The 27,928-nt window shown below is 37.5% G+C and overlaps 1 protein-coding gene across 10 annotated transcripts in view; it reads right to left on the bottom strand.

The window, feature by feature from the left end:
• Positions 1-27,928, bottom strand: part of rims2a (regulating synaptic membrane exocytosis 2a) — a 275,234-nt gene that overhangs the window by 191,718 nt on the left and 55,588 nt on the right. For all 10 annotated transcript variants that reach the window (XM_041245600.1, XM_041245603.1, XM_041245602.1 and 7 more), the window contains 3 exons: positions 27,302-27,512; positions 26,693-26,704; positions 8,949-9,268 (listed from right to left, as the gene is read on the bottom strand). In XM_041245600.1, the coding sequence (XP_041101534.1) occupies positions 8,949-9,268; positions 26,693-26,704; positions 27,302-27,512 (543 nt within the window). The remainder of the gene's footprint in view (positions 1-8,948; positions 9,269-26,692; positions 26,705-27,301; positions 27,513-27,928) is intronic.

The following is a 27,928-nucleotide window of genomic DNA, read 5'->3' as shown; positions in this document are numbered from 1 at the left end:
TATCCATTTATCAATATGTATATATTATGTTGCAAAAAATCCTGTTGGCGAAAGCAAGATTTTGCATGTGTCCCTAAGTATCCCCCTTAGAGATCTGTCACAGGAAACCCTGTCCTTTTTTTCTCCACAAATGACATTCTGTATGTTAGAGAAGGAGAGAGCCTCCCTCTAGCTGCAAATTTAAATAAAGGCTGTGGTGTAGACATTATGCATATGTTATCTTCAAAATTAAAAAAAGCCATATAAATGGAATCTGAGCCCAGCTCCCTGGCTTTGTTTTCATTATTTGGCGATTGTTACCACTTGCTTCATTGCATTTTTTAGTCTAACAGAAAATGTACTTAGAGGTTCTCAACCTAGTTTTATAACTAGAGCATTCTGAAACAGTTTCTTTTTTTTTTACCTTTCTGTACTACGTGGTCTAAATGAAAGCTTCCTTGACTTAACCACAGGCCTTTGACTCTGGGGTCCTTAAGTAACCAAAATGACAGCTTTTGCTGTTATGCAATTCTCAGTTTTCTTGAGACCCTCTGTTGTTGCTTTATACTCTGTAGAGACCACATTAATTGACTCTGCAAAAGGGAAAGAGTAAATTATTGTATCAATGAAAGGTAAATCCTTGTGAAATCTAAAAATATTAATAAAATCTAATCCTGCAGTAACTTAAGGTTTCACTTGTCTCTGTAGATCAGCATTGGATTTGGGTGACACAGAGTCTTGAGATATGTGCTTCTCCAAATGATACCTTTGAGACCAAGATTAATTAGACTTTTCGGTAAGTTTACTTATAATTAATGTTTCGTAGTTCCAGTTTATTCCAAATATTTTACCAAAAGATTACAGGATTTTTTTTTTCTTCTATAATATACACAGTTGTAGTCAAAAGTTTACATACCCCAATGGAAATTTATAATTTCTAGAAATTTCTCTAAAACAAAGAATTATAGGGAAAAGTTTTGCTTTTGTGGATGAAGAAAAAAAAGTTACAATAAATAGATGTCTACAGTTACTTGTTTCAGCAATTTTTTTGCAAATCTCCAGAAATGCTAATTTAAAATTATTCATACTCCGACAATGGAAATGAAATTAATAGCTAGTTGAGGCATTTTTAGCAATAATAACCTCTTTTAAATTTTTAGAATATTTGTCAGTGAGCTTTTGGCATGATTCTTTAGTGATTTTTGACCATTCTTCAGCGCAAAATTGTTCCAGTTAATTCAAATTCCGAGGACTTCCCTTGTGCACAGCCTTCTTCAACTCATACCAAAGATTTAGATCGGGACTTTGATGAGACCATTCCAGAACCTTGATTTTATTCTTCTTTAACAATTGTGAAGTGGATTTTGATTTGTGCTTTGCATTGTTGTCATGTTGGTACGTCCATTTGCGCTTTTAACTAAATTTTGTTATGGAGGTTTTCAGATGATTCAGATGATTAGAGGAAAAACAGCCCCATAGAAGGATCTTACCACCTCCATGTTTGACAGTAGGTATGGTGTTCTTTTCTTTGTATGCCTCACCAGACTTTCTCCAAACATAACGACTATCAGCGTGACCAAATAGCTCGATTTCTGTTTCACCACTCTACAAAACCTTTGACCAGAACTCATATCCATCATTTAAATGCCATTTTGCAAACTTTAAGCAATTGTCCTTGTGATGTTTTTCCTAAGAGTGGCTTTTTCCTTGGCCTGCGACCATTGAGACCTTCACCATGCAATACTCGACCTAAGGTTGAAATGAAAACCCCAGTCCCACTTACAGCCAAGTCACTATGAATATCTTTGGCAGTCAATCTCGGATTGTTATTAACCTTCCTCACAATTCTTCTGCTTGTTCTTGGTGAAAGAGCCTTCCTTCTTCCAGACCGAGGGAGTGTTGTGACAGTGCCACAAGTCTTGTACTTAAGAACATAAGAACATAAGAAAGTTTACAAACGAGAGGAAGCCATTTGGCCCATCTTGCTCGTTTGGTTGTAAGTAGCTTATTGATCCCAGAATCTCATCAAGCAGCTTCTTGAAGGATCCCAGGGTGTCAGCTTATTGATAATAGAAACAGTAGTTGAAATTGGGATAAGCAAATGCTTGGAACTCTTCTTGTATCCTTCTCCAGCTTTATGACAATAAATAAATTACCACCTAAGGTCTTCAGAAAGCTCTTTACTTTTTTCCATATTGACTTATTGGTAATGACAGCAAGCATCCTATAAGCCTTTTATACTCTCTGAGAGTGTTCACGTACAATCCAGCATTTTCTAAACATTTCTAGAATTAGGTTCTGTATTATCATATTGAAATTTCTAGCACGTTATAGACAATACTGTCATAGCATCAGAGGGTAGGAATACTTTTGAATTAGCATTTTTCTAGCTGCAAAAAAAAAAAAAAAAAGCTTTTTTTCCTCATCCACAAAAACAAAACTTTTGCTACCAAAATTTCGAGAAATTATACATTTCCATTGGGGTTTAGAAACTTTTAACTACAACTGTGTGTGTGTGTGTGTGTGTGTGGGTGTGTGTGTGTGTGTGTGTGTGTGTGTGTGTGTGTAGGTGTGTCTGGCAGCAACCCCAGGCGAAGCGGAGCTGGCAGCAAGCCCAGGTGACAGTGAGCAGGCGACCCCAGACGACGGTGGCAACGGACCCTCGGGAGACGATGGTGGCAGTGGACCCTCGGGAGGCGATGGTGCCAGCGGACCCTCGGGAGGTGACAGCAGGAGGGGAGCCCCTGGCCAACAGGCTACAGTGGGAGCTTCACTTCTCCCCCTGGTGGTGGAGGCAGGAGCGGCCAGTACTCCTCCCACGGCGATGGAGGTGGAAGCGGCAAGCAGCCCTCCCATGGTGGTGGAGGAGGGAATGGCAGGTAATCTTCAGGCAGTGGTGGGAGCGGGAAGCAGTCTCCTCCTGGCACTGGCAGCAATGGCTCCACTCTCTCTGGCACTGGAAACAGCAGCTAGACCTCTCCCTCTGGTGCTGGAGACAGCAGCAATGGCTCCTCCCCCTCTGGCGCTGGAGATGGCAGCAATGGCTCTTCTCCCTCTAGCTGGAGGAGGGTACAGTTGTCCAAGAAGTGCCCACATTGAGAAGGTGGAGGTAGGCTTCCCATTGGCCTGCCAGCAGTGGTTCCTACTCCTTTCCTGGGAAGAGGCAGTTGGCTGGGAGGTGTCCACATTCCCCACAGGCAGAGCACCAACATGAGACCTCAAGAAGGCAGAGGTAGGCTTCCTTTTTTCGAGTGGTGTACGCAGAGGCAGCTCCTTCTCCTGCTCCTGTCCCTCGGATGATGGTGGTGGAGGTGAAACCAGCAGGTATTCACTCTCTGCTGGTGGAGGTGGGAACAGCAAGTGTTCCTCCCCTGCCAGTGGAGCCTTGGGCTGTCGACCTATGGACTTCCCTTTCTCAGGCTGTGGATGCTCAGCCTCCCCCTCTTGGGCTGTGGACCTAGGGATTTCCCTTTCTTGGGCTGTGGACGCACTGACTCCCCCCTTTTGGGCTATGGACGTTAGGCCTCCCTCCTCTTGGGCTGTGGACGCACTGGTTCCTCATCCTCTGGTTCCTGCTCTGGGCAATCCTCCTCCTCATGCCCATAGGCAATGCACAGTGTGCACCACCTCGGCTCCTTCTCCTTCCTCTGCACCTTTCCCCCCTCTTGAGCTGTGGATGCACCGACTTATTTTCCACAGTGGAGTACTCCCTTTCTGAGGACATATCAGAACACCCCTCCTCCTGGTATTGGGAGGGGCAGATAGCCACTGTGTGCCCAAAATTGCCACATTGGGGCACCATCCTCTGTTAGGCAAACTTGGTAGCCATCCAGCAATGACTGTTGCTGCTGCCTCTGCTGTTGCTTCCTCCGGCCGCTTCTTCACAATTATTGTTTTCCTCTTCAAAAAAAACTTTCACAAAAACAAAACAACCCCTACTCTTGACCAAAAGAGAAATAACTTCCCCCTCAGTATCTCTGATCTGACATGCTATATCCTTCTTCTGGACACCACATGTCATCAAGTAGGTGAAGTCACAGACCAGGAAGCAATGTTCAGGAAACAGAGGTATGGGGATGAAACTGCAGCACAGTATATTTATTTAACAACAAAAAATGAACCAACAAAAAATACTTTTAAACATAGAAAATTAACGGCACATGCCAAAGTAAAACAGAACAAAACACAAGTAATCTTTAAACTAGAACGAGTCCCTACAAGGTCTCACAGTTGGTAGCAAATTGTTTGTGTTTCTCGTACTCACAGTATTGTTTTAATTTCTTCCTCTTAGCTCTATTCCCAGACAAAGGATCTCTCCTGACTTTTACAGTTTGTGGCTGGAGCCCAATTAATCAATAAGTAACAATTACACAATTAAGGCTCCAGCCACATTCTCACATGTATTTTGGCAGGGAGGAATTTAACCCCCTCCCTGCCAATCCAAAACACACAAACGCAAAATCATATTAAAAAGGAACACATACACATAAAAACAGTAATAGATCATAACAGCACAAAAATAATATATACATTTATAATGGGCCAGCACCCCATCACAATGGGGTATGCTTTTTTTTTGTTTTGTTAAAAGGCCTAAAAATCATGAATTGTAGTTGCTGTCGAGTGATTGAAAACTAGACATTTTTGTGTTTGAAAGTAGTCTTGGGGTGCACAGGTGTCAAATATGGGTATTATGCCTTTTTTTGAATGGCTCAGGATGCAAATATATCCTTCATCCATGTATATATTTAGGATGTAAGCATATTTTCCATACATTAGATTCAAAGTTAAATTAAACATTCTTTATGATTAACAGAAGGGATGTTTCATGCTTATAGGATTTATTCTTCTATGGGCTACACTTGCCTCAACTTCACTTGAAATTTCACTCATGGTTTTATCAGGCTGCTGTCAGTGAAGTTGCCAGTAAATTCTAAAATTTTGTTTTCTCTGCATTTACATTTTTTTTTTACATAACAGGAAAACCCAAAACCCATACACTGCATATCTGATAAAGCATTTCCATTAAGGTCAGCTCAGAAAATGTCAAGAAACAAAACAAACAAAACAATGCAATGTGATCTTTTGCGACAACTGTGAACTCCAGCAATGCTCCACACTTCCTTGTTCAATGCTACTGTTTCCATGGCTACAACATTATGCGATCCAATAAAAATTGTTTAACATCCAATTAAAAAAATACTGATCAAATCACTGAGACCAGTTTACAGACAGAAAAATAGCAATTAAAACTACTCCAGATCACTCCTAGTGTCAAACAGCACTCAGCTCATCAACACAGTGAATAGTCTGGTGATACCATTGACACGTTATTTCCCAGTTAAAGATTTTCTTCAAAATACAGTCGAATAAAAATAAATAATGAAGATGTACTGCACTCTACTCTCAAAGGTCATAAGGTTGGCCATAAAATAGGCTGAACACTCATTCTAACTAGATATGCACTGATCATTAGGGGTCTGTTATTCCCTATAAAGGTGTTGTTCCTACATTACGGTTTTGAATTTGTATTTTGTCCCACTGGGAATTCTCAAGTCATTGCTAAATCTATAGCCAAAGAATTACCGTTGACGACAGTCCAGCACTTGATTGCTATTGCAGCTGCCTGGCAGCTCCTCAATCTGCCACAGAGCAGTTTTTGATCAGAAAGCTCTACCAGCTGGAACAGGACTAACATACTGTACACCAGTGCACTGTGGATCTAACTTATTTGTTAGTTATCTATTATTGATGATACAATCCAGCATTGCATTTTCAAAAACTTCAGAATTCACGCTTTTTTTTTTTTTTTTTTTTTGTGTTCTTGTGGTATCTCGTAATACTAGATTAATAGAATGTAGTTACAATAAAGGTTATTTACATTTAACGTTATTGATTTTCTCCTGGAAAAAAAAACAAACAAACAAAACAAAACTAATTTACAATCTCCCATCTAAAAATTCCAGCAAATGATGGTAAGTTGGTGAACAGCTAAGAGTCGGTAATTATAATAAATATCAAGCCTCCTTACTGGACAAGGTTTACAGACAATAATGTAGATTCATTGAGACAACAAATTATTGAATTTACTATAAAGATATTTTAACATGCTTTCTTGGACCAATCTTAATCTCAGCCAGCACCTAGTCTCCAGAACCAGCATGGCCAGCTGAAATTCTCCATTAGCAACAATAACATATTCTCACCAAAGACATAAAAATACCATATTCACATTTCTCAGGTATCTGGTTCTTTCATCTAGGCTTCCAAATTATAATAATAAAAGTCAAAGTTTTGCTTTGCCCATTCACTTTGCTTGGTCCAAGATTGCCTATTACCTTGAAACAGGTAACATGACGGCACCACCGCTGCTAAAGGCTTGGTGCCTTCTCACAAATAATCTTAAGACGTGTTTCCCTACAGTTCAAACTATACTATATATATAAAACAAAACATGACTATGGGACACAGCAGCTTCAGAAAGAAACAATTGTTGCAATATGCAGTTCCAATATTCAGCCACCAGGTAAAGTACATTAGCCACAGATCTTTTGCATATCCTTTTATATTTCAGTGTCTTTGCAACAAAGTCTTAAGGTACCTGCAGCATGTTTATGATTTTGAAATGGCATAACTTGCTTTGCAGAATTACTCAGAAACAGCTTCATAAAAGATATTTTAACTGTAAAGATAAAATATTTTAAAAGATACATAACTGTAAAGCTGAGGATGCTACTATTTATGTAAAGAAATTGTAGAAATTGGTTGTTTAGCAGATAAAAAAAACAAACAACTACTGACAGACTAGTACTGTGGCACGCATTGGGATTGTAGTTTAACAGTAGTATAGCCAGTGAACTACGTTCAGAAGTTTACTGAGGTTGTTAATGCAGCTGAACTGTACAACAATGTCGTACCACTTGACTTTACTTGTAGTACTGTAAATATTTGTTTTGTATATTTTTTTCATAAGGAGGTGTTTTATGTAATAATTAAACACACACACACACACACACACACACACACACACTAAAGTAAAGCCCTATGTATCATCCTCTTTATCTTGTAAAATAATGCAGTAATACGCAGGTCTATAATTAAACTGTTGTGTTGTTAAGCTCCCTGGACAATATTACACACTCCCAAGGTCATTCACAGGACTGAACGGCACATGAACAGATCCCACTTGTGGCCAACTGCACAGTCCTTGAATGCTCAGGGACTGGAGTCTGGGACTGGAGTCTGATTAAAGCCTGGAATCAAGGTTGTACCGCTGCAGACTGTGTGATCTGAGGCTCGACCCAGAATCCCTCCTATAAATCATAGAGTGCGCTGGACCCTGAGGAACGAAAGGAAAACGCATGCAGAAGGAGACATCTGTTTCCAGCCATGGAGAGTTAAATGCTTGCTCCTATATTATAAGGATACTATGAAATAAATACAAGCATAGCCATCTGCATGTGTTAAAAGGATATTTTACACCAGCTGTAATTTTCAGAATATTAAATTTCTTGACTATTTAACAGCTTATCGTGTGGGTTCTCGGCCATTCTCTATTGCTGTTTCTGCTTAGATCATTAGTTTTATGCTTACTAGCTATACCTGCAAAACTTTTATTTTTCAACCATTTCTACAAGCTGAACTGCTGAAGTCAGGTGGTTTTGCAACAGTGTCTTAAAAAGTACTAAAATCAGTTTAAAGGTGGATCAAAATTACAACTTCATTACCCTACTGGTCATTTTGCTGCAATAGTCGGTAAGCATGATAATATAGATCTAAGCAATAAAGGAATTACATTATTTTAAACAAGCAAAAAAAAAATAAATCTTGCTAGTTTTTGTTTTACCCAAAAAATTGCCTTTGCAAAAACTAACCAGGGCTCCACAGGTTTGATGTTCATATTTTTGTCCTTTTCCCCCTGTTGTACAGTGCATCTGAAACATAATGTGTGAAAATAGTCTGGCAAACAAAAAGCTCAAAAGCAATACATAAAGGGACAGGTGGTTTTTCACAATTCTTGGCAGGCACCGCTATAACTCAGTGCCCAACAGTGACCCCTGCTGGGAGAGACGGACTGCAGTTTATCCACAGCTACTTTCCACCAGGTCAGCAGACTGCAGGGGCTAAACTGAAGCTTGAGGTGTTCAAATGAAATCGGTCTCCTACCTCAGTAACAGGTCTTCACCTTGAACGGGAGTAAGACGCCCAAACCACCAATATTCACAGCAGGTATGTAAACTGCCACTTTGAAACCACTGGAGTCTACAAACAGCAAGCACTCATGGCAGCATATTCCTTTAAACTAAGTCTGTGAATAGGTACCATACAAACAGAAGTATACATTGCACCATATAAGTTGTCCCACCCCCCCTTCTATTTACTCATCTACACAAAGCAGACAACATTTTTTTTTTCAAATCAAGAATACATCTTTTTTGTTTCCCTTGCTCATTAGTGCTTATTTGGCAATGATAAATATGGAAGTTGGTCAGTTATTGATCAGCTAGAAATATTATGGAGTCCACAGCTAAAGATCACAGTGAGGAAACCCAACTTCATCGGTAAGTGCCTTGGGACCAGACACTCACAAAGCACATGGGGCTACATGCATTGAGCATTTGCACATTTGAGGTTGTAGTCCTGCCCTGCACTTACCAGCGCACTAAAGCTTTCTGACCTACATTTTACACCCCTCATATCTCACTTTGTCACCACAGCAGTACATTACCAGAGGAAGTATGTTTAGGTAATCTCTGGGAAGGAATGAAAGCTATAACCTCAAAGTGAAGGCACTATTTACATAAAATACATTAGACCTCCAAAAATGAATTGATCCAAAATATAAAATTTGAATGGGGAAAATGTAGTAGAGATAGGGCCCCATCTCAGACCACGCTACTCTCCTTCAAAAAAACAACCTCTGTGGACACGTCACATATTCTTAATGAAAAACCCAGGTAATGACAAACCTGGCACTCAAAGCGTCGCCTGCACCTGGACCCGTGCGCTTCCCTCCAGAACCGTTTTTGAGCGAGTCTTGCCGTGCGAGTCCTTGAGGTCTGTTTTTGTCTGACGCTGGTGTGGAAATGTCCCCTGAGGGTCCCTGGTACTGGGGTGGATCCTGCAGTTTTGCCTTCTTCTCCTGAGGTGCTTCTTCGTTCCGGGGCCCCCTTGTGAGTTCACTGGGGTCCAGCTGCTGGGGCGTGTTTGAACCAACGGTGTAGAACCAGGCTCCTGATTTTGTGAGGATTTCTTGTTGTTTTCGGCACAAGTTGCATACCCACATTACCTGAACAGAGAGGAAAAGAAAAGCCATGTTAATACTTCTTGAAGCAATCAGGTGCAGACTTCAAAATGTTTCAGAGTATGCCATTGGTGGGGTGCTCTGTCGTCGCTTTATGATATGTGCATCCATTCTCCAAGCATATGCATATACTTTTCTATAAGCTTCTGCCAACAACAAATTGTGTTTTTTGGGGGGTTAAATTACATATTGATAACATCCTACACCAAAGGTTGTAAATTGTCTTTTCTTTTTGTAAATAACATGCAAATGCTGTACTAACATCAAATTGGCATAGTTTGGCAAATGCAGTACCTGCTAAACAGACTTGTATTCTTGTATTGTACATACATGTGTACACAAAATTAAGACACTAGAACATGTTTTTTTTTTTTTTTTTTTTTTAATCAGAAGAACTTTTCAAAGACAGAATTGGTGATGCTTGTCCTACAGTGTTAGACCAAGTGGTAGAGTCTTATTGGTCCCTTATTTTGTACCCTGTTTTTGTGCATTTTCTATTATCATGCCTATGTGTGTTTTGTTTTTTTACTCATGTTTTATTTATAAATAAATAAAACACGACTATAGCTGCTCAGATTAACACATTTAATAATCCCAATATCTATAAACAAAGCTGCTATCTAAAACAGCTGAAGTTTTCAGTCATTCCAATTTTAAGAGCCCATTTATCTAATTACTGTATTATCACATTTCACTAATTATTAAGCATCTGCATACATGTACAGTTAACTGCGGTCAGAGACTTTGCAATGATTGTACTGCTATGGGTAGTGCTCATAAAGCACTAGCACTCAAGTTAATACAGAATACTACGGGGTAGATTTAATGCAGGTTCGTGATTGGTGGTAATTAAATGTGATCGCCCAATGATATTATTTGCAATGTGATTTTTAATCAATCACAGTAACACCACAAGCAGTATCTAGTGCAGGAGTTGCTGGTGATCCCAGTTCCTATAATATGATGTTTGCTGTGTTCTTGTTCTTGACTATTTTGCTGTTGAAAACATAACGCTGCTTCTGATTAACTACATTTCATAGACAAACCAGACTGATTAATTACATAGACCAAGATGACCTGACATCGTAATGTCAGCCTATTTTGTTTCTTGTTTTGCTTTATCACCATTTGTGACTCTGACTTGTGCAAAAGAATTGCAGTATGTGTGAGATACAAACCATTTGCATGGTTAATACACCAAATTTCAAAATGTATCCTATACTAAAAAGATCAAGCATAGAGACAAGCAGATCGTCTACATTTTGCAGTACTGCACTGAGTTACTAATGAACATGTACAGTGTACCGGTATGTTATACAGTATAATCTCAACCTTACTGCCAGCCTCTAAGAATATAGGGAAAAGCATGTCTATGAAAAATATGGCATCCCACCAATGTCAGCAATTCCACAAAGATACCCTTGTCCATCTTCATTTTTTTTTTTAACCCTTTAATAAACCTCAACAACGCTACTGTATATTGTGGGAGCCAGTAGCAATATAATGTTTATGTATAATTAACCACAAACGGAGATAACACCTCCCTAGAATTTGGTCTACTTTATCTGCCCTAGAGAAATCATGTTGGTACAAAAGCAACAACTACCAAAAACCAATATATGTAATAAATTAATTAGTTTTTTTTTTTGGGGGGGGGGGGGGGTTTCCAACTGCAAATGTCCTGTTTGCATTTCAGTGATCAGGCTAACCTGCTGTCCCTTAGCAGTGATATGAGAACACCATGATGCCTGTAAATACTAGAGCATCCTCTGCATAGCTTTAGCACCCAAACCATATTAGCTTTTATTTTTAATCATATGCTAGTGCTGTACATGATGCAAGAACTAGGTCTTCTGTGATAAAATATCTGTCCTCATTTCATTCCTCTGTCTGACCATTTCAGAGTTATTACGGGACCATGCAACAAACATAACTTTTACCAAGGTCACTTACAATTAGGGCTGTCAAGCGATTAAAAAAAATAATCACGATTAATGTTGAGATAAAAATGTTTTATTTCACTTACTCTTTGGTTTAATCGCATTTTTAATTGATACAATTACTGCATCCATCTCATTTAAGTTTGTTTTATTACTGATGCTATTATTATTATTATTATTATTATTATTATTATTATTATTATTATTATTATTATTATTATTATTATTATTATTATTCACAAAAACTCTGCTTTCCTATTTCTGGATTATCTTTACAGCTTTGTATTTATTTACAATCCAGCATTTGTTAAATTGCTTGAACCACCTGCTAAATCATAATGGAGTCAGTTTATTACTCCCTTTACTCTATTTACAATTATCAGTTTCCTTTGCTCGTAAACTGATGTTTTTCATTGCCGTTTATATAATAATAATAATAATAATAATAATAATAATAATAGACAGGTTTTCAGTTGGTAGCTATCCAACAGCACTGGCGTATTTATTTAGCTTGATTCATGGGTTTGAAGTAAGGGGGCAGTGATATAAGGAAAATAATCAGTCAGCTCTGGGCAGTTTTTGTATTTTAGCCAATAATAGTCACTGATATTCATGATTCCATTTCTTCCAGCACTAAATGTAATGTTTGGTTTGGCACGCAGGGACAGTCATGTTCCTTGCAGGACTGTGTAACATGCGAGCAACCTGCAGTAGATATGTATCAAAACAGCTGTGTTTGGAGTTTTGTTTTTTGTTTTTTAAATATCTGAAGACAACAGTAGTATATCTGCAGTACGCAGAGGAATAGTCAGTACTGCACAGGGGCCACGCACTGAGAGGGCCCTAGAGGGGTCTAAATGTTTTAGAAAAAAAATATTAAGTAATAATATCTTCACATTTATATTTGAAGATGTTACCTTCATATTAATATCACTGTAGCTACCAGTAACAGTTATTCAGTATTTATTCTCCCTAGTTTCAGTTTTAATGGTTCAGTTAAAATGAGCTTAACCTAACTCTTTATGTTGAGGCAGTGGTTTGTGTTTTGTTGGCATCTCTGTTCCGAACTCTGCAACCACTTGTTCTAGCCTAGTGTAATTTGATTTGGCGTGTTTTACGTTTATAAAAGTATTACATAAAGGTCGGGACCCATCTTTCTCTTCCTCCGCCACTGGACAGCTGAGTTGTGTGCAGCTGAACAGCCCTGATGTTACATTAAATCCAACGATGAACTGTAAGTTGAATATTATTCCGATGCTTTTTAATTTTTTTTTCTTAGGTCGAATCCTAATTAACATTGATGGTTGAAGTTGTTAATATTATTATTATTATTATTATATTATTATTATTATTATTATTATTATTATTATTATTATTATATTATTACACAGTGTACTTCAGAATGACCTTCTGTAATTGTTGTTTATCTCGCTTAGTCTGTATTGATTCTGTATGCCGTCTTTTGTTAAGTAACAAATTCAAGTTTCACTGAATTTTGTAACCGGAAATGTAATGTTTTTATGACATCTTTTCTTTTTTTTCTTTTTTTTTTTTTTTTGATAAGTTAACACTTTTAGTTGTGCTGCATTTTTAAGCAGTGCATGCTTAAAATAAGCATTTAGCAAAAGCTGTTGTAGTTGGCATTGCGTAGGCAACTTTTTTCCCTACTGTACAGTATAGGTAGTTATAATACACAATGTTTGACAGAAAGTGGTTATAAAAGTCACATATAGTGTTTTTACTAGTACAAATGCAAAATAATATTTTTGTGTGACTATGTTGTAAAACAAATGTACAATTACTGACGAGCACACAATATAATACTAAATTATACTTTCTATTCACTTTTGTCATAAATACAACATGTAAACGATATCTGTTCATTTTTTAACACCTACAGTTATAAAACAGTTTAAAGGCCTGTGAAAAAATACAATAATTCTTGGTGGTAAATCTCCCTCCCCACCTGTGAGGACGCTAAGCAGTGAGAACAGAGTTCCCTGGACTGGAATCATCGGCTATCGGTATTAGCCAACAAAATCTTAACGGGTGCACCCCTAGTTTTCAGCGATCCTAAATTTGTAAAAATAAAAAATCACGAGTCCTTCAGTTTGAGTGCTTTGCTGCATAATGTGGTTCCGTGACTAATTGTACATTAACAATCATAAATTAACAAGATAAGTGCCCCCATCAACACCATAGCCCTACCCCTAACCATAAATCTGAAATCCCAAGGTCTCTGGGTCTAATACTACTATACATATGAACAGCTTAGCTTTTGACTAGACAAGCTGTTCTGAATTCTCCCTGTTGCACAATAAACTACAAAATGCCTACATTCAAACTCAGATTGTTCACAATTAACAGTGTCTGATGCATTTCAAGTCTACGCTCGTATTGGAATACTAGTTTCTATGACTGTGTCCGAAGTTTCAAAGGTTCATTCGCAAGCCAGGGATTCGAAGATTGTTTTAAACCTTCGTAAAAGGTTAGTCAGACAGGTTCATGTGCTGTATTATTATTTTTATTTTATTTTTTCCTGTTAACAAAAACAGTTTGATAATGTGTGAATACTATAAATCACACATTAAATTAAATTCGATCTTTTGGTTTGTAAATGTGTATTAAGAAAAACAAAACTTGTTATTAAAATCCGCTGCCAAATCATATAGGTAGCAACTCTACATGGCGCCGCTGCCCTGTATTCGAGCATGGTATAGTATCTAAAGCAGTGGGCTTGTACCTCAAGTGACTGTATTTTTCAGTAAAATATGTACTGAATACCTAGTGTACAAGACAGTGTAAGAGAAATGCTATGGTAGACTTGTGTTATCCAGAGGCAAACCTTGAATTTCTTCATTCGCCATCTCAATACCAAAGCGTTGTATAGCTTAAGGCATAAACTGTGTTTTAAGAAATGTCTTGTAACCCCTTTGCTGTTTGGGGTTTTTTTGTTAAAAAAAAAAAAATTAAAAAGGTGCATGCAAACTTTGCAAGCAACTCGTATCATGGAGGCATAACCAATCTCTGGGGCCACTGGACAAGCGTAAGTTCAAATTATTATTAGTACTACTAATATTTTTAGTGGTAGTAAAATGTGACCAATAACCTGCTTTGTCCGCTGCAGTTGGTGCTGCTGCAATGCAAGCTTCTTGCACATATCGCAAGCAGGCTCGATTTCGTGTCAATAAACAATGTGTATTTATATTTTTATTTAAATTATAAAAAAATGATTTCTGTTCTATATAACGTATTTTTAAACTGCTAAATTTTAAACTAGGGATTATCTGTAAAATAATAGGCTTTTCAATCAAATATAAACAAGTAGCTATGGGACGTCACCAATAAATTATGCAAATGAGTACCATCAAAGGTTCGAACCATCCTTCGGTAATGTGTTCCGAATCTTCAAAGGTCAAAATGTACCCTCCGTTGCAGCCCTACTAGTTTCTAAATTCAGAATAGCCATTTCATAGGATTCACATTCTAAATACCTAGTATTAATAAGAAACAAAGGCTCCTGTTTATTGAGTTTAAAATCATGAGTTACTTTTTCAGTCTTACAGTAAGCATTCACATATTTATAGAATTTTGACTTCAGTGACGTTTAAACGCGTGTGACGCATATCTGATTATTTCATTCTGGCCCATTCCAACCCTTGTCCGTTTTTCAGGGAACGCAAAAAAGATACAATATCTCTTATGGAAAAAAATGTTTTCAACATATGGTAGAAATCTGTGATCCTTGCATTTTTCATATATAAAAATTGGCCCCATTTATATATATTTAAAATATATGGAATATATTTGAAATATATTTTAGTCTAATCAATATATTTTATATGTTGAAAATATATGGTGCACCATATATTTTCATTAGTCTGTAATCCATATAAAATAAATATATGGATCACAGACTAAAATATATTCCATATATTTTAAACATATAAATAAACGGCCATACTAAAAGGCTCATACTTTTCTACCATATATTAAAAATATATGTTTATTCTATAAGGGATCAAAAATACATTTGGACTGTGTTTTAAAATAAGTAGGCTTCCATTTTTCAACAGATGTAGTATTTTAATTCAGAACGATATGATTCTGAAAATATCACTTACCAAAACTAAAGAGATGACACATTAACTGTAACAGTACATACTTTTAAAGCCATACACATTGTAGTGGAATGTAAAATCTCCCATTAATGACCTAACAGCAAAATGAAATCTAAATGTTATTCATGCACAGAACTGCGTAAAATGTAAAAGGCATTTAGCAAAACCAAAAGATAAAAAAAATACAGCTTCCAGAATAAAAACAGTATCCCAAGTCAGTATTGAAAATTGCAGAATATGGTGCTCGATATCCGAGTGCTGACTGTAATACAGTCCGTTTTGATGGATTAAATATAACGTTTATTGGTTTCTTTAACAACAGTCTAGAGCGGTTTCATACAAAATGTAAAGATGCCCGAGTAGGGCCCACTGTATGTATTTCAAACTAGTGACACATTTATTTCCTGTGCTGTATTGTACCTTACAGTATGTACAGTATAATCTGTTTAAGTCTGCAGGGGCACAAGGCATTAACTTCAGTGACAACCAGCTGTATCCTTTTTAATCAACTCAGGTCAAGCAGTGACAATGGCCAGAGGTGTCTCTGCTACAAAATATTGTCCATTATGATTTACTTTAATATATTCACAGTGGAAAGCACAAAGGACGGGACACAATGACAAGCAATAGCCAGAAGGAAATATCTTACTGGTGCGCTTATTTATTTATTTATTTTTAGAAATAATGAATGCCATTAAAGGCATGTTTAGAGGACTGTTTACAAGCTCTATGTACATAGTCTGTACATAGTCTGTTTTAATGAGTAAAATTCAAACAGTTGTAGCAACACGTGGGGATGTATATTGTTATATTTTTCACAACCTCTCGACTTACTCTTTAAACTAGAATACGAAGGATCATCATTGTCAATGCATAGAGTATAAGCTGGATGAAGATCTTGCTATGTTACAACACCAGAGGAAAAAAAAAATTAATATATGTGTGTGTGTGTTTCCTGTTTTTCTTTATCAATAATGTATATGCTATTTTTGCAAATGTTAACACCCCTGGTTAGTTTTTTTGTGCTTTGCTTGTCATTTCAGCGTCTGTGAATTACACTGAAATTCGCAGTGAAAAGCTCAGATAAGATGACGACTATGCAAAGCACAGTCAATGAGCTCCCTCTTGTGGACATTAACCACCATATCAGCTAATCAGGTTCAGTAAAAGCTACAGTAGCAAGAATTAGCGGAGCTACCTGAGCACATGTAATAATTCACTTTTTTTATTAATTCTGTATGAATATTTATGTTTTGTCATTATGCAGAACACATGGAAAAACATAACCATTTCTCAAATTCAAAAAAAAGAATCATTTGCACGTAAAAGATGCCCACTTTGCTTCCGGTTACAATGTGAATCAATCTGAACTGATGGCTTCGGTAGCACTGAGCAACCCATCGCCTCAAATGTTTTCTCCACATATCACATTCTGATAGCGATTCGAGCAAAGCACATGGACTGCCGGCAGTCTTTAATTATTCTTACATACTTCAGTTCATTTAGAAAGCTAGCCATGTTGAATGCATATTTCGTAATCTCCGAATTTGCCATTGTTTCAGAAGGTGGAATTTTACTGGTGCACACCTCTAGTGCACCCCTAAAGGTCATTTTTATACCAGCCTCGTTTTTATACCAGTAAATGATTACCAAGAACACATATCATGGGATAATAAGAAGAAAATGAAATAGTATGCAAACTCTCTGTCTCAGGACTCTCTCCTACAGTGTACTGCTCGTAAATTACATGTGAGCTGTGTTGACAAGGTAAAAATAAAGTTACAGACAAAAATGTCTAAAAATCCAAACTATTGTCGGAGCCTTTGATGTAAATTACAACAACAACTGTAACCCCCTTTCCATTGACAAGTTACTTTGTGTACTACGGTGCTACTCTGCGCCCCTATCTATGCATGCACAGGAAGTGAACTGGGACAGGAAAGTGTTACTCCTTATACAACAGTGGGGTGACTCTATAAATAGGTGTCAAACTACACAAAAGTACTTTATGAATATTACATAAAAACACTTGGAGTAATTGTCCAATTATTTTGTGTAACTACATGATTAGAGTTAGTAATTAGTAAGTAATATTCTTATTTAAAATTAGTTAATATGACTATAATAGATTTGACTACAGCACAGTGCTACGTAATTTCTGCAGTTGTGCACTTGATGGTTCAACATTGTGTTGACATAGGGTACATGATTCATAATAAATCCAACACATTTGTTATTTAATGTGCATTTAATTAACCCATGCGGAAAACTGAAGGAATTATTATTAGCACATCTAATAAGAATGAATGATAATATAATGTAATGCTGTTCCTCGGTTTTTGAGAGTTTTCAAAAAGTATCAGTGAACAAGGTCTGTTCCTCAAAGCAACCCTGCCTGCCCACACTGACGTCTCAGAACAGACCGTGTTCACTAATACTTTCTCTTTGAAATTTTAGTTTCTAGGCCAAAGACTAAAATAACACCAACCCAGCCTGGCACATTGTACCTGTTTTTTGTTTGAGGACACATTTTCCCCCTTAGTTTAAGTGAAAAGGGTAGGCTTCTACAATTGGTTTATTCACTGAATTGGCATCATATAACAGCATATCTATGATTCTTGTATAATTATGTCAATATCAGCACTTCTGTAGTAATTACCATATTTTTAAGCAGTAAGTAGGAAACAAGTATCAAATCCAGAGCAGTGGGGATTTCAAGATAACCTGCTTTGATAACATTGTTAATGTTTGTTTACATACAGTAAACTGGGGTTCTTTTACCAGTACAGAAGAAAAGGTTGCTTGACACTTGCAAGTACACTTCAATATATCTAAAATTAATATTTATAGGTGTGGAAGTTTAACAAAACAGAGCTTACCTTTGTTTGTTTAATATTCCCATTACTTTGAATAGTTTTTTTAGGCTTTATACACTGAACAAAAATATAAATGCAACATGCAACAATTTCAAAGATTTTACTGAGTTACAGTTCATATAAGGAAATCAGTCAATTGAAATAAATTCATTAGGCCCTAATCTATGGATTTCACATGACTGGGAATACAGATATGCATCTGTTGGTCACAGATACCTTAAAAAAAAGGTAGGGGCGTGGATCAGAAAATCAGTCAGTATCTGGGGTGACCACCATTTGCCTCATGCAGCGCGACACATCTCCTTCACATAGAGTTGATCAGGTTGTTGATTGTGGCCTGTGAAATGTTGTCCCACTCCTCTTCAATGGCTGTGCGAAGTTGCTGGATATTGGCGGGAACTGGAACATGCTGTCGTACACGTCAATCCAGAGCATCCCAAACATGCTCAATGGGTGACATGTCTGGTGAGTATGCAGGTCATGGAAGAACTGGGACATTTTCAGCTTCCAGGAATTGTGTACAGATCCTTGTGACATCGGGCTGTGCATTATCATGCTGAAACATGAGGTGATGGCGGCGGATGAATGACACGACAATGGGCCTCAGGATCTCGTCACGATATCTGCATTCAAAGTGCCATTGATAAAATGCAATTGTGTTCGTTGTCCTTAGCTTATGCCTGCCCATACCATAACCCCACCGCCACCATGGGGCACTCTGTTCACAACATTGACATCAGCCAACTGTTCGCCAACACGACGCCATACACGCTGTCTGCCATCTGAAAACGGGATTCAAGAGCACACTTCTCCAGCGTGCCAGTGGCCATCGAACTGCAATCAGGTCAAGACCCGGGGGTGAGGATGACAAGCACGCAGATGAGCTTCCCTGAAATGGTTTCTGACAGTTTGAGCAGAAATTCTTTGGTTGTGCAAACCCACAGTTTCATCAGCTGCACGTGGTCTGCGGTTGTGAGGCCGGTTGGACGTACTGCCAAATTCTCTAAAACAACGTTGGAGGCGTTTTATGGTAGACAAATGAACATTCACTTCTCTGGGAACAGCTCTGGTGGACATTCCTGCAGTCAGCATGCCAATTGCACGCTCCCTCAAAGCTTGAGACAGCTGTGGCACTGTGTTGCGTGACATGACTGCACATTTTAAAGTGGCCTTTTATTGTCTTCAGCACAAGGTGCACCTGTGTAATAATCATGCTGTTTAATCAGCTTCTTGATATGCCACACCTGCCAGGTGGATGGATTATCTTGGCAAAGGAGAAATGCTCACTAACAGGGATGTAAACAAATGTATGCACAAAATTTGAGAGAAATAAGCTTTTTGTGTGTATGTAAAATTTCTGGGATCTTTTATTTCAGTTCATGAAACATGGGACCAATATTTATATTTTTGTTCCATGTATGTTATTTTATTATGAAAATAATTTTAAACTCTTCTCAGAAATTGTAAACAAACTATCCCCATAAAACATTGCAAGAGGATCGCTTGCATCAGATAGTGTAACCAGTGTTAGGAAAGCACCAGAAATGATGCCCAGAAAGTAATATGGTTGATAAATTAATTTGCACTGCATAGTATTATGAAGTGACAGCGTGTTTACAGCTTGCTAAGCTCAAGTCTCACGACCAGCGTGTAAGGGTTTGGGGAGCACACTGCTGTAGGGACTGGTCGCGTTTATCTTGACTGCTAAAGTGCCTGTTTAGCATTGTCCTGGAATTATGGGCAACATTGTTCATCATGTCATGTAGCTCCCATGATCATGCAATCTTAAAGGATGGTTTTGCACCTTTCAGGTATGCATATGTGAAAGGCCAGTTTTAAAAGCACTACTTTCCTGTATCTCGAGCTCTGATGAGAAATTTCGGAAAGCCATACTGAATTAAAGGTATCCATTACCAACATCCATAATGATGGGTTTGGACAAAGCCCTTCTGATTCCAGCAGCAGCGTACCAGATGGGCATATACTGAGTGTTAACACACTAATGTATGCTTATTAGCAAGGCTGTATTAGAAGGTTCAAAGGTTCGTTCGCTGGCCAGGAATTCGAAGATTGTTTTAAAGTTAAACCTTCGAAGGTTCATCAAACGCCATTCACGCACTGTGGGTTTTTTTTTGGTTTTTTTGGTTTTTTAACAGAAATCGTTTGACTATAAATCACCATTAAATGCTCACATGCATAATTTGATTTTTTTAATTTGCATAATGCATATTACTTAAACAAAATTGTTGTATTAAAATCAAACCAAATCTTTATACGTAGCAACTCTAGGGCCGCTGCTGTGTAAGGAGCAGGGTATATCCAAAGCACTTGGGGGGGGGGTACCTATAGCGGTTGTAGTGCTTCAGTAAAATATATATTGAATATCTAGTGTACAAGACAGTGGAAGAGAAGCGCTATGGTAGAATATGTTTAAAACATACAAAATATACACACTATACACTAACACTAATAATTTTAATTTCGAAAACTGAGCAGCGTCTGTCCCTCCCCCCTCTATCCAGTGTTAACCAGAGGCAGATGTCTTAATTCTCCATCTCGACAGCAAAGCGCTGTACAGCGTAAACTGTATTAAAACAAATGTCTCAAAACCCCTCTGCTGTTTGGGATTTTTTTTGTTAAATATCCAGACAACCAAAAAAAAATAAAAAATTGAATGCAAACTGTGCAAGCAACTGTTGATGTATCATGGAGACACATCCAAATTCTGGGGTCACTTTACAATTGTAAATATTATTATTATTATTATTATTATTATTATTATTATTATTATTATTATTAGTAGTAGTAGTAGTAGTAGTATTAGTATTAGTATTAGCAGTAGTAAAATGTGACTGATAACCTGTTAGGAACGATGACTGTTAAATGAAGTTTGTTTTGCCTAAATCCACTGCAGTTAGTGCTGCTGCAATGTAAGCTTATGAGCAAGCAGCATCAATTACATGTAAATAAACAGTGTGGGTTTTTTTTTTCATTATTTTTATTTAAATTATAAAAACATGATTACTGTTCTACATAATGTATTTTTAAACTATATATGAATGATTTATTCCATTTACATGCCTTACATGTAAAATAATAGGATATTCAATCAAATATAAACAAGTAGCTATGGTGACGTCACCAGTAAATTATGCAAATTAGTACCATTGAGGGTTCAAACCTTCCTTTGGTAATGTGTTCCGAACATTCGAAGGTCAAAATGTACCCTTTGTTGCAGCTCTACTTATTAGACTTTGATTCATTAGAAACACAAGTTACAGTTCACCCTGATGAATATCATATAATAACAAGTAGGTTGTAATCACCTCTGTTGTAAAATCAAAAATCATCATAATCAAAATATGTTGATTTGACAAAGTTGTTGAATGATTAGAGAGGATTTCCAAGACAGACTGACAACTGAGACACCCTAAACAAGTACAAGCTGAAAGAGAACAGAAGGTGTATGAGAAAAACTCATGAAACATTAAAAAAAAAAAAAAAAAACTTTGTAGGAAACTGTACCTTTAAAAGAAAATAAGTTTTTTTTTTTTTTTTTTTTTTTTTTTATTTTGCATTAAAGGAGGGATGTACTGGCCAAATAAACACAATGAATACATTTTGAGGTCTAACTATGTAAGCTAATTCTAGATTACAGTTTTGGCTTCAAAACCATGTACAATAAATGCCTGTATTAAAAAAAACACTCCAGCTTTATACTGTTTATAGACATCCATTAGCCTGTCTGCAAACTATATAACACAGTAGTTCTTAATTATTAAGCACGTTTGTTATTCAACTAGACTGCTGCCACTAGGACCTACATGATAAAGATAGGTTACCAGTATTAATCTCAAGTGGCTAACATACTGGCTGCCTAAGCTCCTGTTCTCCCTGTAAAACAAACAGGCCTCAATTGCTACTTTTTAAATTCAACAGCATTCCCACGATACTTGAAGTTGAAACACTAAATGTAGTTAATTTTCTTTCGTCTTACCCATGTTGTCACTCCAAGGCATTGTGCAACAGACCCAGTGAAATGTTTCTACTCCTTGGTGTATTGAAAATATTTTATGCGTTGAGACCTTTGAGACCTTTTTAAAATATTTCTCAGGTTAGAGTAAACCTCTCCAAGGCTTTTCTCCCAACGACAAAGGTCCATCCGAGTCAGACACCGAATGTGAAAATCTCTCTGCTCCGACGAGCTGAAACTGATCCCCTTGTGCCTGCCTTAACCTACAAATCATACTAATTAAAAAAACTGCTTAATTAAAAATGTCCTGCCTATGTCAGCAGGTAAATAGGTACATTACTTGCTCCGTAACTCTGCAAAGAAAAACAAAATAAAAACAACACCAGAAAAAGGCAGCGGGATTTCGACAGTAGTTATAAGGCTTTCCAGGGTTATCCACTGAGCCCACCGCACATGTTATCCCAACAACACATTAGGATTTTGCCAGGGAGGGAAAAGAAGAGAGAGAAAACCTAATCATTACTAGTTATGTCTTCATTATTTATAGATGCAGGCACTGGTTTCCAGCAGCTGAAGCTGAATCCAGCTCATTAAAAATGCATAGCGTCCCCTGCTGCACCATACAGCCCAACTGTGCTCAAAGAATCCTAAGTGTGCTGTTACACACCTATGACTCACACAAAGGGATTTGCTGGGATATCTTTGATAATGTTCTACACCCAGCTTAATAACAAGAAAGTTGCTAAAGGGAATATTTATAGGTCTGATGGTTTAACAAAATTAGTTTATCATCATAGTGTTCACATTTCCCTTACTCCAATGCATGGCACCGCTTTTCTGTGCAGTTTGAATATTAATATGATAAGACATCACCCTGCTTTTGCAAAGTAAACACATTCAGCATCAGAACGTTGGAGGACTAGGCAGGGTCAACACAAATGGCCTCTGACATACTACCCCCACCATAGAGTTTTAAACAATTGAGTATTTGTAAGGTAATTTCACGTTGCCTCTTTGCTGAGGGATTTAAAACAACAGGAAATCAGCTCAGAAAAAGCATACATTTTGTCTCTTTCAATCACATTTTTTTAATTAAATATCATATTGTTTAACATTAATACCAATCTTGGAGTTGGAGGACACAACACATTATAGAATTAAACATTTTCACAAAGCTTTTTCAGATGCATGGTCCCAGGGAGAAATGGAAAAATACTGGTATAAAGAAAAAAAACTTTTTTTTTTTTTTTCACTATTGTATGTATGCTTCTGCAGTAAGCACAATTCGCTTATGTTACAGTGTGAACAGTTATGCCTAAAAAACAGCTGTCCCCAACAGGAATGGCAATTTGAAGTCCTAGCAGTAGCAGGAACGCTGTTTTTTGACTGAAACTTAACTGTACTGGCAATGCCACCTGACTTTTTCTCTTTCACAATTGTGCTTAATCCTGTCTGTCCGTTCATCCGTGTCTGCCTGTCACACTCAACATGGTGAACACAATAACTGGCTTCATTTTACACAACTCTTCATCAGACCCACTTGTTACAAGTAAGTGGTCACCAGTAACTTTATTCTCTTTATTCTCTGATAACAGCAGATGGGGGTGGAGTGGGTGAAAGCTGTACCAGAACAAAACTAAAACCATGCAAAACACCTTCCACATGATTACTCTGATTACTACAGTCTATATATTTAAAATAATTATCATTATATAGCAGTTTTTCTTAACTTTTTTTCTTAAGTACAAACTATTGGATGAAGAAGATTTTTCTTCTTAAAAACATATCAAGAATACAGCCCCAGGTCTCTAAGTAAAGAACCTTGAATGGTACTGTATCTGTCACAATGTGTCGTTTTTCGCACTGCGGCTCCACAGTGAAGCCACCAGACCTATAGTGCTGGAGGACAACACAGATCTGAATGGCTCCACTGCAGACCCGCAGGCGTCCTATCAGCCACAGGGGTCGCTGGTGCGCGGTGAACTGGGAATTGACCTGCCAACCTAAGCCCTCCCTACCCGGGCAGCGCTCTGCCAATTGTGCGGCACCCCCTAGGAACCTCCGGTCACGGTCGGCAATGACTAGCCTGGACGAACCAGCGATCTCCAGGCTATAGGGCGCATCCTGCACTCCACGCATAGCGCCTTTACTGGATGTGCCACTCAGGAGCCCTGGTACTGTATCTTTAAAACAATAATTTCTAAAACTAGTGCTGTAACCTCAAAACATTAACCAAACAGCCTTAAATGTTAACTAACACATCCATATTTCAAAGGAATAGCAGCATCCTAAGAAGGCTATTCTGACAGGTAAGGGAAGGCCTGAACACTGACACTACTGTGCTTGGACAGACTACAAGTTATGATAGTCTGTTATTCTTACTTGGGCTAGAAATTATTAGGACTGATTCTCCTAAAACAGTAAGAGTAGTGGACAGTAAAATGTTTATTCAGCATTCCTAAGTTCATTACCAACCCAGGGCAGTGGAGAACAATGATTTTTTTCAGATTTTCCTAAAGACCACAGCCAGCATGGGACAAACCACAAATATGCAGGATGATGAGTATACTTATACAAGCTAAGCAACAATACTGTGTTGGAATATGTAGTAGACAAAAGGCAGAAATAGTTAGGCATGGGACATTCAGGGGTGTCCGTTAACACTTTGAACCAAACCAAGAAGTTTACATAACCAGCTATCAACTGCTCTTAAAAAGCTTAATTTTGTATAATATTTGCAATGTTGTATTACCAATAGGGGGTGCTGACTGATTGAATTTACAGTTTATTTTACACAGATTTAAAGGAGAATCTGGATCTTCAGTTATTGAGTGGAACATGTTCTGACAGTGTTCCCAAACAGAAGTGATTACACACAAGTATTGCACATACTGTCAATACAGTGAATGACAAACATGATGAAATAGAATCCCTCCTCCTGGACTACAGCTGAACAACAGAAACACGTACAGTAGCTGCTGGTGCTTCTTTGAAAGTGCCACTTATGCTTATATTACTAAGAAAAAAGTATCCTGGCTCATTTACATGTTTATTCAGAGTGGTTACTCCCTGTGCAATAGCAGAAAAGCATGCCACTCTAAAAAACAGTGACATGCTACAATAATAATAATAATAATAATAATAATAATAATAATAATAACTGTGAAGTAGAGTGCCATAATGCACCAAAATGGTAAGATAAATCCATCACTGTTTTTTCCTCTGATGCAACCTGGTGTTTTTATGCTGGCTCAGTTTTGCTGGCTCAGGTAATGCACACACCCCTGAAAGAGAATACGGTCATCCTGCACTGCTGGGGAACAGAATCCACATCCTCAACCCAGGATCAGCCATCCACACTGAAACGAGACCCACTGCACACTGTATCCATGACAGCCTAGACAAATGCAGAACGCGTATATAAACTGGATCACAAACCTCTTGCTTGAAATCAGTGCTGCTGAAACTGCTTACTGGAATATTATGAATGAATTGGTCACCACAATTCAAAAAAAGCATTAGCTAGGGAAGCTTCAGGGAGGGGTAGGGCTACAATTGCCACCTTTCTCAACCTACACGGGAGGCATGATATTTGAGTGCACGCGCACATGATCAGTGCCAGACAATGTCTGTTTTGACATTACAGGGAGCTCTGAAGTTAACACATTTGATTGCTTCTGTGCTTTTAGTCAGGTTTATAAAAGTATTTACACATCTGCATCACAACGAGCTTTCCTCTGTACAGGTTTGCATTCTGCTCTGACTGTTTTTTGGTGTTTTTTTTAGGATTACCACTTAAATTCATCATTGTATGCAGAACATCAGTCTCTACCAGCATGACAGATTTGGTGGGGCCCATTATCTATGGACTGCCCTTTTTAATACACTAGGTATTGTTAGCAGTGTAATACCACAGTAGTAAAGTACTGGTATGTATTTTAGTAGTAGTATTAAACTCTAAAGTTACCTGTTTTTTGTTTTTGTTTTTGTTTTTTTAATGGGTGGCCATACATGTTTCTGTTAAGAAAATAGGCAAAGGGAAAGTCATTCTTAAAAGTTCAACTGCTTCCAATATATGATTTTGCTATATATGTTGTTATATATATATATAGATATAGATATAGATATAGATATAGATATAGATAGATATATATATAGATATAGATATATAGATAGATAGATAGATAGATAGATAGATAGATAGATAGATAGATAGATGGACAGAAGATAGATAGATAGTACTTTTACAGATTATTTGTTGAACTAAAGTAGACAAACTGCAAATCATGTTATATATAGATATAGATATAGATATATAGATACATACAGTATATAGTATTGAATCATACCATAATTAAAATACTCAGAATTTCAGCTCATACACATTCTTGTGAAATGGAACAGGGCCCTTACTTAAAGCATAAAGAAAAGAAAAGCACACACAAACACAGTAACATTGCTAAAAGTTAGATGTCATATGTAATAAAGTAGATGCTAACCACTTTGTCTTCCTGCTGCAACAGTCCCGAGTAAGAAAGAGCGACAGCAGAAGAGAGGGGGAAAAAGAGAGGGAGACAGCATAAGAAGTTGCATTTACAGTGTATTTGACATTGTTAACATGCAACGACAACCAGTGCAAGCAGCAAGGAAATAAAGCAGACATTCAAGCTCAAAGCTGAAGCAATTGCTTAACAAGGACAAAGGCTGGAGCAATCAGTCAATCATGTAAAGCATGAGGCAAAGTGTCATATTTTATTCACATGAATGGAATCAGGAATAATAAACACACAAAATCATATCAAGGGGAAACATTATCGTCTGTATGGTCGTATTGTTAAAAAAAGATTAAAAAAAATGATGAAATGATTAAATTCTGAAACAAACACTGTGTAGTATTTTAAATAATATAATAATAATTAAAAAATATGTACATTAACATTTTAATACATTTATATGTTGCCCCAAGATGATGGTGTAAGGCAAGTCTGAAAAGTCATTGTCTCTAAATTTTAAGTAACTTTAAAATGGAACAAGGTAACAGACAATGTTAGAACGCTGGCTAGGCCGGACCTCTGCATGAGAAGTGTTAAAAGGTTTAAACAGTGTACCTTATTTGACCGTAGAGACACTCGTCCTCCGCAACGAGCACAGAATTTAGTTTGGCAATATGAACAGAGGTGGCCGCAGCCATCGGCAAACTTGGTTTTGTGGCAGATCCCACAGGTGGGGGCATCCCCCTTCTGCTCCTGCGCCCCCGGTGCTTCTTCACCCATCTTCTTCACTTGATCCTTGTACATCTCAAACTGCTGGTGCAATTTCCTGCAAAAGTCAAAAAGGGAGGGGGAGGTTTTTTTTTTTTTTTTTTTTTTTTTTTTTTTTTTTTTATACAGCAACCTTTCTAAAGACGAATACATTAAACAACACACCCCTTCTTTGTGTGATCGCTAGGAATCAGCTTTGCTAATAGGAATACATAATTCCTTCTGAATTTGCATAACATTACATTTTTCATCTGTTTATTACCCTGTGACGTTTGTTTTTAGATGTTTTTATTACAGTTCCTGCACTCATGGATATTTGGCAGGATTACACAAGTTATCATTATTTTGTTAGCTGCAAACACTTTATGGACATTTCTTGTAGTTAGCAAGGGGCAGGGAGGTGCAAGATCTTCTGCGCATCAAGCCTGTAAATTCATATGCCATTTAAATTGGGCTATCCAGGGTGAAGGCGGT

The sequence above is a fragment of the Polyodon spathula genome, chromosome 3 (genome assembly GCF_017654505.1).
Source record: "Polyodon spathula isolate WHYD16114869_AA chromosome 3, ASM1765450v1, whole genome shotgun sequence".
NCBI lineage: Eukaryota > Metazoa > Chordata > Actinopteri > Acipenseriformes > Polyodontidae > Polyodon > Polyodon spathula.
Note: the sequence above shows the minus strand (reverse complement) of the source record. Positions and strands in the feature narration are given on the sequence as shown.